At 38.0% G+C, this 16582-nt stretch overlaps 1 protein-coding gene across 1 annotated transcript in view; it reads left to right on the forward strand.

Annotated features, from left to right (window-relative positions):
• The first annotated feature begins 923 nt into the window (after positions 1–923).
• Positions 924–16582, forward strand: part of KIF6 (kinesin family member 6) — a 76153-nt gene continuing 60494 nt past the window's right edge. Inside the window, exon 1 of the mRNA XM_087965477.1 lies at positions 924–1028. Coding sequence (XP_087821603.1) covers positions 934–1028 — 95 coding nt within the window. The 5' untranslated portion in view covers positions 924–933. The remainder of the gene's footprint in view (positions 1029–16582) is intronic.

The raw sequence follows: 16582 nt of genomic DNA on the forward strand, positions 1-16582 counted from the left end.
TTAGGAAGACATTAATAGCTGTTTAAGAAGAAACACGCAAACTATTTAGACTCATGAATCTTCAGATGACATGAAATAAACGTGATTCTGTCATTTTAGATATACCATTGAATCTATAAATGACATTTAAGTTTCCATAGACTACAGAAACTGATTAATTTAATATGAAAGTGGTTACTGTGCTGATTCCAAAAAAGACAGACAGGACCCAGAGTGGTTTGGGGGAAAAAATTGGCCAACAGTATAAGTAAATTAGCAAGATGTTCATTTCCACATAATTTTTTCATGTAGTCCAATTTGTATATTTTCTCAGAAATTCTAATTAATCTTGAGGAACGCTTAGTTTATCTTGACTGATCTTGGAAGCTAAAAGTGCTTGGCCCGGATTAGTAGGACTATGTAACTTATAAAAGAGGTGCTTCAGAATATATGGAGCCAAGTGAAGCAGCTATAATTTTTCCAGAATGTTTTCCTGACTGTCTCTGCATTGTATGTCTTTTGCACAGCCAGTTTGCTTCATCAGAAAAAATAAATAAATAAATGCAGCTGTGCATGTGCACATATGCAGAGAGAGATGGGAACATCTGTTAAAGCGGCTATGAAAATCTGGAAAAATAGGGGGTTGCTTTAACAATTCAGAAATAAATGTTTCATAAGTGACCCTCTTTGCACACAAGCATCACTTTGAACTTATTGGTACAGTATATTGATTTGAACATGGATTGGGAAATCACTTGAGAATTCTAAAGTTGTTTTCAAAAGGAGAAGACAAAAATCTCCCAGAAGAATGCATTGGCAAACCATTCCTGCAATAACCAAGTAGTCTGTTTATTACTAAAGGTTGAACTCCACTTTAACTATTTTTACTTTTAAATATTATTTCTACAAATCAACCCATTCTGATGTATTCCTTGAACAGGAGTGGGAAAAGAAATGTCACTTGGACGCCAAGAAGCCTTTGAAATTTTCAAAAGAGATTATGTAGATAGCATAACTATTGAAGACAATAAACAACTCCTTAAACAAAGGTAAGATTTACACTCAACCATAAAACTCAAAAGATTTTGTAGGCAAAAATAGATGTAGATGATTTAAGCAAATAAGTATACTAACAGCACAGACTGTACCAAAAGGCAAGAATGTATACACCTAAGGGACATTGTTTAGAATAGGGATTACTGTAAAATATATCTCTGTGGAAAACTTTTCACAAATTTGTGAATTACATGACAGAGTAGCAGTGTAGGATCTTTAGTTCTATTCAGTTCTAGAGGATCAGGGATCTTGCAAATTGATCTGATAAGCAGAGATACCAGAATACCAAATATCTATAATAAAAAGTATTCTGGGAAATGTGTTCACATAATTAGTTTTGAATGCATAAAAGATGTGTAGAAACAAATGTAAAGACACATTTTATCTCTTAGTGGCTTTTTATAAGTAAAAGTAGATACACATTTTATGTTTCAATTTATAAATAAAAACTTGTGCCATAAATATGGATATGTGTGAAGAATTTATTTGCCAATTGGCTAATGTAATTGTGGAAAAATATGAATAAAAGAAAAATATACTATACCATTTTAAAAATGAGAATATGCTACTCAGAAATCTATCTATGTTTATTAATTTCTTTATAACCTAAGATCATACCATATAATATTCAACTGCAGTCAGTTATGTAGCAAAACTGGGATTATACTATATAAATATTTAAATGTTATGTGTATGGGAATTCTCAGAAACTTCAGAGTAATGTCTTAGGGAATTTCCATGATAGGATAATGGGAAATAGGGCTTTGAGCATGTTCTGCTATTAGTAAAACGAAATGAAATTCAAGTCACTCATCTTGAAGCTCTCCAAAATCTTTTAGGGTTTTGGAGAAAGGAACAGTAAATGTAGAATTCCAGTTAAAGAACAATAAAGCAATTATTATGAACTTATTTTTCTCCAGTTTTCCAACTCTCCTGTATAAATAAAAATATTTTAATAATACCGTGTTTCTCCAGCAATATGGCCTCCACCAATAGGAAAGCCCAGCATGATTTTTAGGCATGAGGTGAAATTAAGCCCCGCCCCCAAAATTTAGGCCTATTTAAACCATGCGTTTCCCCGCCATTTCTCACATCGTTCATTAGAACTACACTAGGTGAGGAGAAATGGGGGGGAAGGGCGGGGGGGATGGGGAGAAAACTTGCCTTTAGGAGTGCCCTGCAGGTAGCCTAGGCTAGAATACCCCGATAGCCGATAGCCCTCGCTGCGAGGCCGTTTCTATCGGCCGACAAAAGCTCCCTTGAAGGCAGAGTCCCCAGCCGCTTTGGGGCGTGGCATGACTTCCCGTGTCCCCTCGCCATTAGGCAGTCTCTTTCGGGTGATGGAAGCTCCCCAAGTGCAGTCACCAGCCACTTCGATCGGCTAGTAGAAGCGGCCTTGGGGTGAGCTCATACACACACTCCCCTCGCTGCGAGGCCGTTTCTATCGGCCGACAAAAGCTCCCTTGAAGGCAGAGTCCCCAGCCGCTTTGGGGCGTGGCATGACTTCCTGTGTCCCCTCGCCTTTAGGCAGTCTCCTTCAGGCAATGGAAGCTCCCCAAGTGCAGTCACCAGCCACTTCGATCGGCCAGTAGAAGCGGCCTCGGGGCGAGCACACACACACTCCCCTCGCCCCAAAGCAGCTGGAGACTCTGCCTTCGGGGAGCTTTTGTTGGCCAATAGAAGAGGCCTCGCAGCGAGGGGAGTGTGTGTGTGCGCTCACCCTGAGGCCGCTTCTACTAACCGAACGAAGTGGTTCATTCTCCTCTTGATTAGTTTCCATCCATTGCTTCTTGCAGATATCCTAGCATAGAGAAACAAAATATTTAGGTACTTAGATGTACATCTGAATAATATCATTTTAATATAAGCAGTTTTCCCTGTGTAATTCACATTTCGCTTGTTTTTTATACTGTGTAATCTTTCTAAATTTTGCAGAATAAATATCCATTTGAATGAATCCAGTATAAAATAAAAGCAGGATTTAAATTTGACCTTTGGCCTGAATCCTAGCATCCACATGGAATAAATCAAATTGGGATGTTTACTGGGTAAACATGCATAGGATAGCATTATTTTTCTGTATTCATGGTAACTGCTGTAGATATTATGATACAAAGAGCACAAGGAGTGCTTTATTGTATGTGAAAATCCATTAGCAAATGACATTGGGAACTTTAGATACATCACATTTGTTTAAAACAAACTCTTCTCAGATCTACTCTGTAATTTGGAATGTAACTGCTGAACCACCACTTATACAAAAACTCAGTGACCAAGCCACTATTCAAATTGCTAGGTAAGATTATACAACACATTTCAGAGTTAACAAAACTCTCCCCTAAATGTAAATCTTTGTTATGCCAATCATATATATGTGGTAGGATTACTATCTTTTTCATTTTGTGCTGGAGTTTTGATTCAAAATTACTTTTTCTTTACTGTATGGTTTTTATTTGTTGGCTTTTCCTGTATCCCTAATTGAAATGGTTGCATTCATTTTTCCATAAACCAGTGGTGTAATTCATGCTTTGTACTACTTAAAGATGTCCAGAGAACTGCTTTTTATAGATTTTTCTTAAGTCTTCTGTGGTAGGGTGGCACCATCCTCTCCATGCAACCACACTAGCATTACTTCCTCAGGCACCTTATTTTTCCTTCTCATCCATTTCTAAATTGTTTCCAACTTGTCAGTATTTTTAACCATAAAATCATGGGATTGAAAAGGATCAAAAAGGGATCCAACCCAAGTTTCTGACATAAATTTCATCAATCTGCAAACATTCCCCAACAGTTTATAGGATCCAGATCATAGTCCACCACAAGTAAATACACTGCTCAAAAAAATAAAAGGAACATTTAAACAACACAATGTAACTCCAAGTCAATCACACTTCTGTGAAATCAAACTGTCCACTTAGGTAGCAACACTGATTGACAATCAATTTCACATGCTGTTGTGCAAATGGAATAGACAACAGGTGGAAAGCATAGGCAGTTAGCAAGACATCCCCAATAAAGGAGTGGTTCTGCAGGTGGTGACCACAGACCACTTCTCAGTTCCTATGCTTTCTGGCCAATCAATGGTTTGGTCACTTTTGAATGCTGGCGGTGCTGTCACTCTAGTGGTAGCATGAGACGGAGTCTACAACCCACACAAAGTGGCTCAGGTAGTGCAGCTCATCCAGGATGGCACATCAATGCGAGCTGTGGCAAGAAGGTTTGCTGTGTCTGTCAGCGTAGTGTCCAGAGCATGGAGGCGCTACCAGGAGACAGACCAGTACATCAGGAGACATGGAGGAGGCCGTAGGAGGGCAACAATCCAGCATCAGGACCTCTACCTCCGCCTTTGTGCAAGGAGGGACAGGAGGAGCACTGCCAGAGCCCTGCAAAATGACCTCCAGCAGGCCACAAATGTGCATGTGGCTGCTCAAACGGTCAGAAACAGACTCCATGAGGGTGGTATGAGGGCCTGACGTCCACAGGTGGGGGTTGTGCTTACAGCCCAACACCGTGCAGGACGTTTGGCATTTGCCAGAGAACACCAAGATTGGCAAATTCGCCACTGGCGCCCTGTGCTCTTCACAGATGAAAGCAAGTTCACACTGAGCACATATGACAGACATGACAGGGTTTGGACACGCCGTGGAGAATGTTCTGCTGCCTGCAACATCCTCCAGCATGACTGGTTTGGCAGTGGGTCAGTAATGGTGTGGGGTGGCATTTCTTTAGGGGGCCGCACAGCCCTCCATGTGCTCGCCAGAGGTAGCCTGACTGCCATTAGGTACTGAGATGAGATCCTCAGACCCCTTGTGAGACCATATGCTGGTGCAGTTGGCCCTGGGTTCCTCCTAATGCAAGACAATGCTAGACCTCATGCGGCTGGAGTGTGTCAGCAGTTCCTGCAAGATGAAGGCATTGATGCTATGGACTGGCCTGCCCGTTCCCCAGACTTGAATCCAATTGAGCACATTTGGGACATCATGTCTCGCTCCATCCATCAACGCCACGTTGCACCACAGACTGTCCAGGAGTTGGGGGGTGCTTTAGTCCAGGTGTGGGAGAAGATCCCTCAGGAGACCATCCGCCACCTCATCAGGAGCATGCCCAGGTGTTGTAGGGAGGTCATACAGGTACGTGGAGGTCATACACACTACTGAGCCTCATTTTGACTTGTTTTAAGGACATTACATCAAAGTTGAATCAGCCTGTAGTGTTTTTTTTTTCCACTTTAATTTTGAGTGTAACTCCAAATCCAGACCTCCATGGGTTGCTAAATTTGATTTCTATTGATGATTTTTGTGTGAGTTTGTTGTCAGAACATTCAACTATGTAATGAACAAAGTATTTAATAAGAATATTTCATTCATTCAGATCTAGGATGTCTTATTTTTGTGTTCTCTTTATTTTTTTGAGCAATGTATATTATAAAAGGTGCCAATATTTATCGTTTATTCCTGAGTCAAATTAGGTATTTATTCTTAAAGTTCACTGAGGAAAACATGTTTTCCTGTTATCTATTAAATTAACTAATAGATTTTTGTGGCCTAAACTTTAATATCTTGAGCCAATTTCAGGAGTGCACAAAGTATGTACAAATATTCAACAAAGATGATTGAATAGCTATTAGGATAGCAAGAGGCTGCTAAATATGATTGAACAGGACAAGAGTCATTATATCCTTTGAGGGATTGTAGTGAATCTGCAACTCGGGGGTGGCCAGCTAAGGTTTACATGATCATCACACATCCCCTTTCTCCAGTTGCCCTATATGTGCTCAGTAAATGTATGCCGTTCTTTGAGTTCTCTGTGTGTGTGTGTGTATGTGTGTGTGTGTGTGTTCACTTGTTCATTCATTTATTCATTCATTCATTCATTCTTTGGTGGAACTGATTTATTTTGGCTAAGTTTATTCTACTTTTCAAATGAAATCCAAAATTGACATATACCTCACTTCGATTAATTTCCATTTTCCATGCCAGATTTCTTTCATTAAAGCAAAAAAGAATTTATCTTGAGGAAGGGATGCTAGACACCAGTGGTGGGAACTTAATGCACTCACAAACCACTGGCTGCCAGAACATAATGCTTGATTATTAGTCCTATAAACTGAACAGAAAATGAGTTCAGAATTTGCCATTAAAATATATATAATTTGACCTTTTTGCAGTATTTCATCATTCATATCTACTCCATTTTCTTTCTGCTGTTTTTAATAGTAGGAATAAATAGCTCTTGCTCCTTCTGTTTACTTTATCAGAAGCTAGCAGCCGAAGGGCAGCTATCAAAAGCCTTTCATTTCTTCATTAAATACTAATTTATGGTAAATCTGTAGCTCAGAGTGCCAGGTTTACCCATCTATAGCAAAGCTCTGCACTGGAAAAAACTGAGTCAAAATATCCAAGAAGTACATTATCTTTTACCACCACTAAGGAGTCCAGAGAAACAAAATAAGACCGATAAGTCTTGAAAACTTAAAAAAAGAGTTGGAGAGAAGAAAACAAAGGAGTTGGTGCACTGCTGAAAGGAATAGCTCTTTTTATCTAGAAACCTCATGACTAGCTAGTATAGGTGAACTTTCCTACTATGCAGGGATGTGTGCCCGTATCAATAAAAGCCTGCAGAAAGGGGGACCTGGAGTTAGGAGAAAGCTGCCCAAAGTTATGCTTGTATTAGAAGCAGAAAAACTGACCAGGGAGGGCCCAAGTATCCAAACTGTGTTAAATGTTTAGAATACTTTAGTGTGCATAAAAGTAAAAATGACTTAAAATACTAGGTGCTAAGTGGTGTTTTTTTTAACTTTGTTCCATGTCCACTGTTGTTAGACAAAATGGAACATGTAGCTTTTTCCAATTCTTCATCATAGACAAATTCTTGCCCAGATAATAATGTAATGATGTTGTTGATAATAAGGCTGATTGTATATATATGAGTAACCATAAAAAATTCATGACAAGGAACTTGTCCTAGCCACAAAAATCATAACAGTTCATCCCAAAGATGTTCTTGAATATTGGAATAGTGTTTTCTTTTTCTTTTTATCTTGTTGGTTGCTTTCTATTATTATTATAAAAGAACAAGCATGATACATGTTTTTCCTAAATTAAAATCTCAATCCCAAAGGTGCTTTTTCCCCTAGGTGGCAACTGGACTTTCTGTTTTTTCTTTGAAGACATTTTGCTTCTCATCCAAGAAGCTTCTTCAGTTCTGAAAAAGACCTGAAGAGCTGAAGAAGCTTCTTGGGTGAGAAGTAAAACATCTTCAAAGAAAAAACAGAAAATCAAGTTGCCACTTAGTGGGGAAAAACACTTTTGGGACAACTATGACCTGGATGACTGAGAATCTCCATAGACAGTTAAAATCTCAATAATTCTACAGGCTGACAAAAAGTTGTTAAATATCTTTGCTAGTTCCGGCAGAGTCTGTCATTATAATTTTTATTCAACAGTAAAATAGCTAGATCACTTAAATGCAAAAGGTAAATGCATAGTCTAAAGGATTATTTATTAGGGAAACACTGAAATATTATGGATCAACAACCTATCATCAGTGATCAGAAATCAGGATCAACGTCCTTTCTTAAGGACATTGTGGAACATGTTACTTATGCTCTAGTCAGGTTCATTTGCTGGAGACAGTTTGTCTAACAGTGGTTATTTGGTGATAACTCGTAGTAAATACTTTTTATAACGCTTTTTAAAAGTATTTTAAAAACTAAAAAAAACATTTTGAAAAAGTGTATTCAGGGTGAAGAATTTTAATACATATTAACTCCCTGTAATCCCTTAATATAGTAGGAATGCAGTGGCTAAGACGCTGAGCTTGTTGATCAGAAAGGTCGGCAGTTTGGTGGTTCGAATCCCTAGCACCACATAAGTGATGTGTGAGTCCTGTTACTTGTCCCAGCTTCTACCAACCTAGCAGTTCAAAAGCATGTAAAAATGTAAATAGAAAAATAGGGACCACTTTGGTGGGAAGATAACAGTGTTCCATGCGCCTTCGGCATTTTGTCATGCTGGCCACATGACCACGGAGACATCTTCGAACAGCGCTGGCTCTTCAGCTTTGTAACAGAGATGAGCACCGCCCCCTAGAGCCGGAAACAACTAGCATGTATGTGCGAGGGGAACCTTTACCTTTACTTTTAGTCCCTTAATTTGGGCTAGATTTGTGGCAACTGGATGGAGCTGAGCATTTACTGGCCAGATGCCCTTCCTGATGCCACATAGAGTGCAGCAGATTTTTTTTTCTTTATACCCTAGGAAAGAAACATCTGTTGATCCTTAGGATTGAACTCTCAACCTTCCCAATAGGAGGCGAGAATCTTTACACTAGACTAGCACACTGTTAAATTTTAGTGCATATTATAACCTGTAACATATCTACTACCTGTACAGATATCTCTACATCAAGGGTGAATAACATGCAACAAGATCATGTTGGTGAACTTTAGAACAAAAATTAATAGAAATTGATAGCACTGTTTTTAACTCCAGAAAGAGCGAAATATAATAATTTGTACTTCTTCAAAGTCGCAAAAACTGGATGTTGGAAACTTCATGTATGTAAATTGCAATCCATGCAATTAGTTCACTTTGTTATTCAGATGTAATTTCATCTTGTTCATGTGATAAACAAAGTTGTAGACACCTTTAAAGGATGAAATTTTAAAGAACTATAACTCTAAAATCCTGGCAGTGAAATTTGGCATCTTCATTCCAGTCATTACAATTTAGTTTGCTGCAAATTTTATTTTGCTATAGAGGAAACAAACAACAAAAATGAAAACAATTTATTCTAAAAGACCATGAGACATTTTTCTAAACTCTTTTCTTGATTCAAGCACCAAATCAGATCAAGGAGCAACTTAAAGTGTAGAAAATAATTTACAGAATTCTGGATTTTGTTACTTTGAAATTGTTTCATGATTATGCAACCTTACAAATAAAATTTAAAAAAAAACACTGAGTGGTCTCTGTATAAAATGTTATTATTTTTAATATAGCTGTAAAAATTAAATGGGCTTGCATATATATAACAAATACAATGGTAATCGGACCAGAATTTCAATTGCAAAGCAAGTAAAGTGGTCACAAGACCACATTGGTTAGCAACCACAATCTTGGCACTTCCCATTGCTGTCATTAATTGAATTCCACTGAGCCACCCCATATAATGGAATGTGAAAATGACTTTGAGGAATGAGGGGAAGAGATGCTATTTGAGAAATAATCAGACAAAAGAAAGTGGCGCCTCCATTGCTTAAAGGGCAGAGGAAGAAACTTAGGTGAATCAGGTAATTAAAAGTGGCAGTGAACGTTTTTTCCATTCAGACCTGCCAGATTCTGTTACAATAAAGTAGAATTATTTCATCTAGTCATTTTTCCCTTCTACAATTATTTACCCAGGAGGGCTGACACCTCACTCCAACCCATTCCAGACTTTTCCCTCCCAGTTCCAAGTTCATTTTTCCCCAAAGTAGGGAACTTCAACTTTTCCCAACTGTATATTCCCCCTTCTGTGCCCTCCTCCCCCCTTCTCTGCCTTTTGGCTACCATGGCCCCTGCCTTAAGGAAGTGGCAAGCAGCCCCCAAACTGCATTGCTCTGGGGTTACTAGCCATGCTATGGCTCAGGGGCTTCTTGGCATGCTGCGGGTCTGGGGCTGCAAGAAGCTCCTGAGCCATAGCACAAACCCACAGCTGCTCCAAGAAGTCCCACTGCTGAACCTGGCTCAGCATCACAGCATGATGTAAAGCTGCAGCCACCCAGGAAGCCACAACTGCTTCAATCCAGTCTCAACCACAGCTGTACTCAACTTCCTGTACTCCAAAGCCCATGCTGCTTGAGCCCTGCCATCCTATCTATCCTTCACTGCTGTCTTGCTCCCAATGTCAATGAGGCATGTCCAGTCTGCCCCTTTATAAGAAAGCTGCTGTCCATACGAGGCCAATTTCCCCAAGTCTTGTGGGTGACCATGGGTGATCTGGGGTAGAAAATAAGTTGCTAGCCAGACTGCAGTGGCAGCAAAAGGACAGCAATGATGGGCCAGGGCCAGTAGTATATTAACCATTAAGCAGACTAAGCATGTACTTAGGGCACAAGGCCCAAAGGGGACACCACAAAAACTTTTATGTAGCCTAAGCTTGGCTTCATTTGTACAGTATGTACAAAGGAGGGGGCACCAAGATTTGTCAGGGCTTAGGGCACCAGTGAGCCTTAATTCGCTACTGGCCAGGGCAGTAGGGATGAAATAGGCAGGTGGGGGAGCTGAAGCACCCCTGCAGTTGTAAGTGCAGGTAGGTTGCCACATGTCCAAATTCTTATTATGCAGTTCTGAAGACACTACAATGACCGTAACTTTGGGAACTGGTCTTAAGTCCCTTTGTTCAGCACTGCCATAACTTCAAACAGTCACAGAATGAATGGTTGATAACCAAGGAACACACACAGAGTGAGACACTGGTCCCTGTAGTTTTCTTAGTAAACAAATAAAAAATAATGATCAAGTACTGTAAAATCATAGACAGGAGTCATCTGCAAAACCAAAATAAAATAACCAGTTTGGGTAAAACTGGAATTGAATATAAAGATGCCTAGTCTATTTTGGAAGCTGCTGAGTAACTACCTCCTTAGAATTGCCCATTAACAAACAACAAAGAGATCCCCTTCCAAGTATCTCCTAGGCTCAGTTATGACATACTGGGGGAAAAATTCACAATCTTTGAACCCAAACAACATAGGATCTTCCAAATCAACATCAAAACCAGCAAATAGGTTTAGCAGTAAATAGGCGGGCTGTACAAATCATAGAGTAGGTGTAATACGACTCTTGCATTGCATGCTGGTCAGTAATTTAGTGGTAGCATTCTGTACCAGCTAAAGCTTCCAAACCATCTTCAAAGGTTGCCTACATAAAACACATAATAATTTAGATGCAAGATTAGTCAGACATGTTTTATTGTCAACAGGTTTCCTAAACTGCATGGCCCTAATCTGTTTTAAAACTGAATTGGAATTGAAAATAAATAGATTATTAGAACAACTAAGCATTTAGGTAATATGTTTTTTGCAACAGATGATTCTTTGGATTCTGGACCAGTTGAAATCCACATATAGTTTTCACAAACATATTCTATATGTAGTTTCATAGAACCATAGAATGTTAAGGATTGAAAAAAATCTTGGAAATTATCAATGCCTGGAATACACTACCTGACTCTGTTGTTACATCCTCTAACCCCCACTCCTTTAACCTCAAACTATCCACAATTGACCTCACCCATTCCTAAGAGGTTTGTAAGGGGCGTGCATAAGTGCACAATTGTGCTTACTGTCCCTGTTCTATTGTCCCCATTTATTTGTACCTATTTCCTGTATTCTTACTCATGTTTATTCTTATACCTATTATCTTGTAAGCGATTGACAAATAAAATAAAATAAATAAATACATAAATAATCTAGTGCAAGAATTCACTACAATAGCATTGCTGATAGTTGTTACCAAACTTCTGTTTAAAAACATTCAGCAAAATAAAGTGCACCATACTTCTGGTACAATTTGTTCTATGGTTGAACAGTTGTTATTATTGGGAAATTTTCCCAAGGGCCCAAGTAAAATTTTGATATTTGTCCCTGAATTTCTTGTCCAATTATTTCTTGTCCCGTCTTCTAGAATAATTCTAGACCCATTTTCTACATGATATCCCTTCAATTACTTGAACATAGATGAGGTATTTCCTTCAGTCATTTCTTCTCCAAGCTGAATGTATCAGTACCTATAATCCTTCCTCCTAGAATTATCTTTCCAGACCTGTTACCTTGGTTAATCTCTTTTTGGTCCCAGTTTATTATGATCTTCCTAAAATGCAATCCCAGAAATGGATGTAATATTTTGAAATCACTAGTTTGACCAACAGAAATTAGAGAGGAATAGTGGCATATTTTGATCTTTGTTGATACTGTACTTCCATTGGTGCAGCCTAGAACTGTCTTTCCTTTCCTTTCTTCTTTTCTTCTGTGTCAAATTTGTGATCCATCAAGACATGCAGATCTTTTTTGCATATGCTGCTGCTAAATATGATCCCTCCATCTCATACTCTCAATATTTATACTTAGTTTTTCTTAACCAAATAATAGGAGTTTTTATTTGTCCCGGAATCTTGATACTGTCCAAAGTGTTCCTGTATCCTCTATTTTTATGTCCATGCAGAATTTATCAACTGTCATTAATTTGTTAAATAGCACAAAGCCTAAAATAGAGACCTGTGACACAACTCATCAAACCTTTAGAGTTGTTAATACTGGATTCAACCCACACTTACCCATCTAATGGTAGAATAGTTCAGCACATATTTCGCGATCTTCTCTACCAAGAATGTAATGGGAAACATTGTTGAATGCCTTGCTAAAGTCAAAATACGCTGTGTCCACAACATTTTTGTGGTCAACTAAATTGGTCACACTATCAAAAATGAAGATCAGGTTAGTTTGGCATGATTTATTCTTGACTAAATCATGCTAACTCCTGCCAAGCAATGCATTCTTTTTTAAATACTCACCAACTGACTGGTTAAAATCTGTGCTAATGTTTTGCCTAGTAGTAAATCAGGGTAGCAGTAAAAGAGTCTCTAGTTACCTGAATCTTCTTTTTCCCATTTTGTGAAGATAGGAACAACATTTACTCTACTCCAGTTCCTGGCATTAAGCCCATCCTACATGATTTCTTAAAGATCACCAAAAGGGCTAGAAGATGACATTCTCGACCTCCCTCAAGATTCTCGCTTGTAGCTACGGTACTTTGTTCTTGAAGATGTAAACTCATTCATATTAGCCAAGTATTATCTACCTACTTCTTGACTCTTGGGGTGGAACGTAAAATATGGTCTCCTGTAACTTCTTTTCCATCTAACAAATACTAGGTATAAGCTTTCATGAGCTGTAGCTCACTTCATCAGACACATAGAGGGGCTAGACTAAGGTAGGGGAGATGTCCTGGAGCAGGGGTGGGATCCTACTGGCATAACAACTAGTTCAGTGAGTGTGCACTTTGCAATGCAATACAAAATATCTTCATTGCAGCGCAGTGCAAAATATCTGCAAGGTCTGATAACAAAAGTCAATGAACATAATGAAAACATGGGATTAAAATTAAATATAAAGAAGATCAAACTAATGAAAACATACAATGCTGAATGAAATGGGTCCTTATAATTGCAGCTGTCTCAGTTTTTCCAATTATATGGCACTTTGCAATTCTGGCACTTTGGCAACTGGGCTGCAATTACAATATTGCAGTATCTTGGAATTACCTGATCACCATTTGTGACTTTCACTGCCAGCTTTTGATAAGCAAAGTCTTTGGAGAAACTGGCAGGAGGTTGCAAGCAGTGATCACATGGCCATGGAACACTGCAGCCATGCATAATTCTCCTAAGAACAACTGGGACTGTCAAAACTGCGGTGGTAATTTACCGCAGTCACATAATGTCGCACTTTAAAACTGGATCTTACAAACACGTTACTTAGGGATGGAGTTGCTGTTCCTACTTATCATCATTTAGCAAGGGCTAGTTTTATTTGCTGCCATAACTCTTTGGTGACTGTTCCCACCCTCCATTTTCTATATACGCTTTGGATTCTAAATTCAGTTAAAACTGAAAAAAGCTAATCATACAGAGGGGTTTCCTCTGGAGCCCTCCTATTTTTCCTTCTCAGAATAGTGTGCATTTATACCTTCAGCATCTTGGTTTTGAGAAGTTCCCAACTTCCCTGTAGCAAATCATGGCTAATGGTGAAAAAAGAATCAGACCTTGTTAGAGCTTGCATGCTAGGCCACCAGGAAATTCCAGAGCTATAGGCTAGACGGGAAATCAAAACACATTCCAGAAGAAGGCAACGGTAGATCACTTCTGTATAATTGACAAGAAAACAATGTAGCTCTGTCCACACAAATATAAGTCAGATTTATCTTCAAAGACATGTTGCCTTCTTTAACTCGATACATACAGAGTTATTGTTATTTAGAAAGCACTTAGAAACCAAACGTAACAAGTAGAAGTGATGTCATGTAGGACATTCTTACCAACAAAGTCTGAATTCACTCACATCCCAGTCTGAGAGATACTTTTTTTAGGCCATGGAGAGACCTGTTGGTTTAGAACAGATGGTTGTTTGTTTAATTAATTAATTAATTAAATATGTGACTTGGGTAGCTTGCAAAATTAAAAATGTTTCTTCTTTGTTTTGTTCTAAGAAAAAAAAAATCAGGGCCTGAAAAAGGAGTAGGACTTGGGCTAAATCATACTTTATGTTAAGAGGCCTGGTAGTGTAGTAGTTAAAGTGTAGTATTACAGGCAAACTGTTCATAGTTTGATGAAGCTCAAGGTTGAGTCAGCCTTCCATCCTTCTGAGGTCAGTAAAATGAGGACCCAGATTGTTGGGGAAATTTGCAAATAATGCTTCTACATTGTAAATTTCTCTGAGAATGAAGTAAAGTACTATGGGGCAGTATATAAACCTAATAATTGTTATTGCTAATATTTCTTATCTCTGGCTTAGGATATTATCTCTGGCTTATTTCCTTCCTTCCTTCCTTCCTTCCTTCTTCCTTACTTCCTTCTTCCTTACTTCCTTCCTTCCTTCCTTCCTTCCTTCCTTCCTTCCTTCCTTCCTTCCTTCCTTCCTTCCTTCCTTCCTTCCTTCCTTCCTTCCTTCCTTCCTCAGAATATTTGTTTTAAAGAAATAACATTAGCAAAATACACGGACAATCAAAACACTTGATTTGGTGAGTGAGGATGCTGAATAATTTTAACTATCAGAATGTAGAATGAACACAGAGCAAAGTGATTCACCTCTGTCCTGTAGTAATTCTCTCATATTTTTAAGTTCCATTTTTAATTCCCGAAGAGATATCATCATTACACACTCTTGTATTTTATGATTGTTAAAGTCCACAAAAAAAAATCACACACACTTTTACTTTCCTTCTTTCTTCTTTCAATTTTCTAAAGTTCTCAATTATTCCATCCCAGGGTCTATATCAAAAACATCAATCAATCCCACAGTCAGTCTTTCCTTGCTTTTTTCTTTATTCTGGTTCTGCTTTCACTTTCTAAGATTCTTACTTTGTTTCAATATTTCTTTAATGTTATATCCACACAAGTTCATTCAGAAACAGGATGCTTTCCGTTTTGTTTGATCTCAAGTTTTTGTCAAAAGATGGCACTTTCCATTATACAAACTCTTCACCTTTTTCCCCTATTTTTTTGTTTAGGGTTTTTCGAACCTCAATATTCCAGCCCAGTCCAGTCTCCAATTTATAAACTTTATTATTATTATTATTATTTGACAATCTTAAGTCCAGCATTAATTTTTTGCCTGTTTATTGCCAAAACATTTTAGTCCAATTTAGTTAAATCTTTAGTTCTGGCTTCTTCCTTTCCCGGTTCGAAGCCCTGCTTAGCTGTCAAAAATATTTTCTTATTTTTTTTCCTGTCCCTTTGTAATTTCGCCACTCACTTTTCTTTTCTTAAAAATTCCATGTTACCTTAATCCCGGGGTACTTTTGTTTAGTTGTATTGCCCAGTTGTCCCAGTTCAGATGTTATCCACCTCTTTCTTCCCTCCTGCACAAAGCTTAATCCAGCTGAGTCCTCCTCTGCTCTGTGTTAGAAAAAATGGAAATGGCGATTGAAGAACAAGAAGAAAGAGCTTCAGAGGAGGAGGAGTTGACTCAAGGAGAAGACATTTTAAATAGACAATTAACACAAAGAACACTACAAAGAAGTGGGGAAAGAAGGAAGGTTAAAAAGTTGACATTTAAGAAGGCAATCAAAAGGGGGAATACCTGTGAAGTTGGGAAAGGCAGAAAGACCCTGCAGAAAAGGGGAAAGGAAGATATTAAGAAAGAGAGGGATATAAACTGGAATGAGAAAAGATATGGGGAAAAGAGGGGGAGGAGAAGCAGTAAGAAACAGGTGCATGAAATAAAGAATTACGGAAATAGTAAAACGTTGAAAAGAAATTGTTTTTTCAGAGATAATGGTTGATGAATTAAAAAGGGGATTCTGCAGGGTGACAAGGGGTAATAAGAATATTGCTGCAATTAAAAATATTTAGAAAATAGGGCAATATAGATACTGATAACTTTTATTAAAAATTAAGGGGGGGAAATATGCTGCGGAATCTGAATGAAAAGATGTAATGATTATTATTGTAACTTTTTAAAAATAATGGTTTATTGGGAATCAAGATGAGGGAATAAAGGTATATTTTAATCATTGAGGTGTCACACTCAAAGCAGTAAAAGGGGGGAAACCTATACTTGTTTTTTTTTTCTTTAGTGTTAAAATTTGAATCAATCTAGAATTTATAAAAAGAATGTGTAATGGAAAGGGAATATGACAGACTAAAGAACCAACTAAATTAATAAGTTAATATAGACTATTAAAAGCAAGGAGAGACATTGGTAACCTTTTTTATTATTATCATTATTATTATTATTAGGCAAACACATATTGTTTACCTTTATTTTTAAAATAAATATTAAAGG

The sequence above is a fragment of the Notechis scutatus genome, chromosome 1 (genome assembly GCF_049901735.1).
Source record: "Notechis scutatus isolate UNSWTSFEM ecotype Mainland chromosome 1, rNotScu1.2, whole genome shotgun sequence".
In the NCBI taxonomy this organism is placed as follows: domain Eukaryota; kingdom Metazoa; phylum Chordata; class Lepidosauria; order Squamata; family Elapidae; genus Notechis; species Notechis scutatus.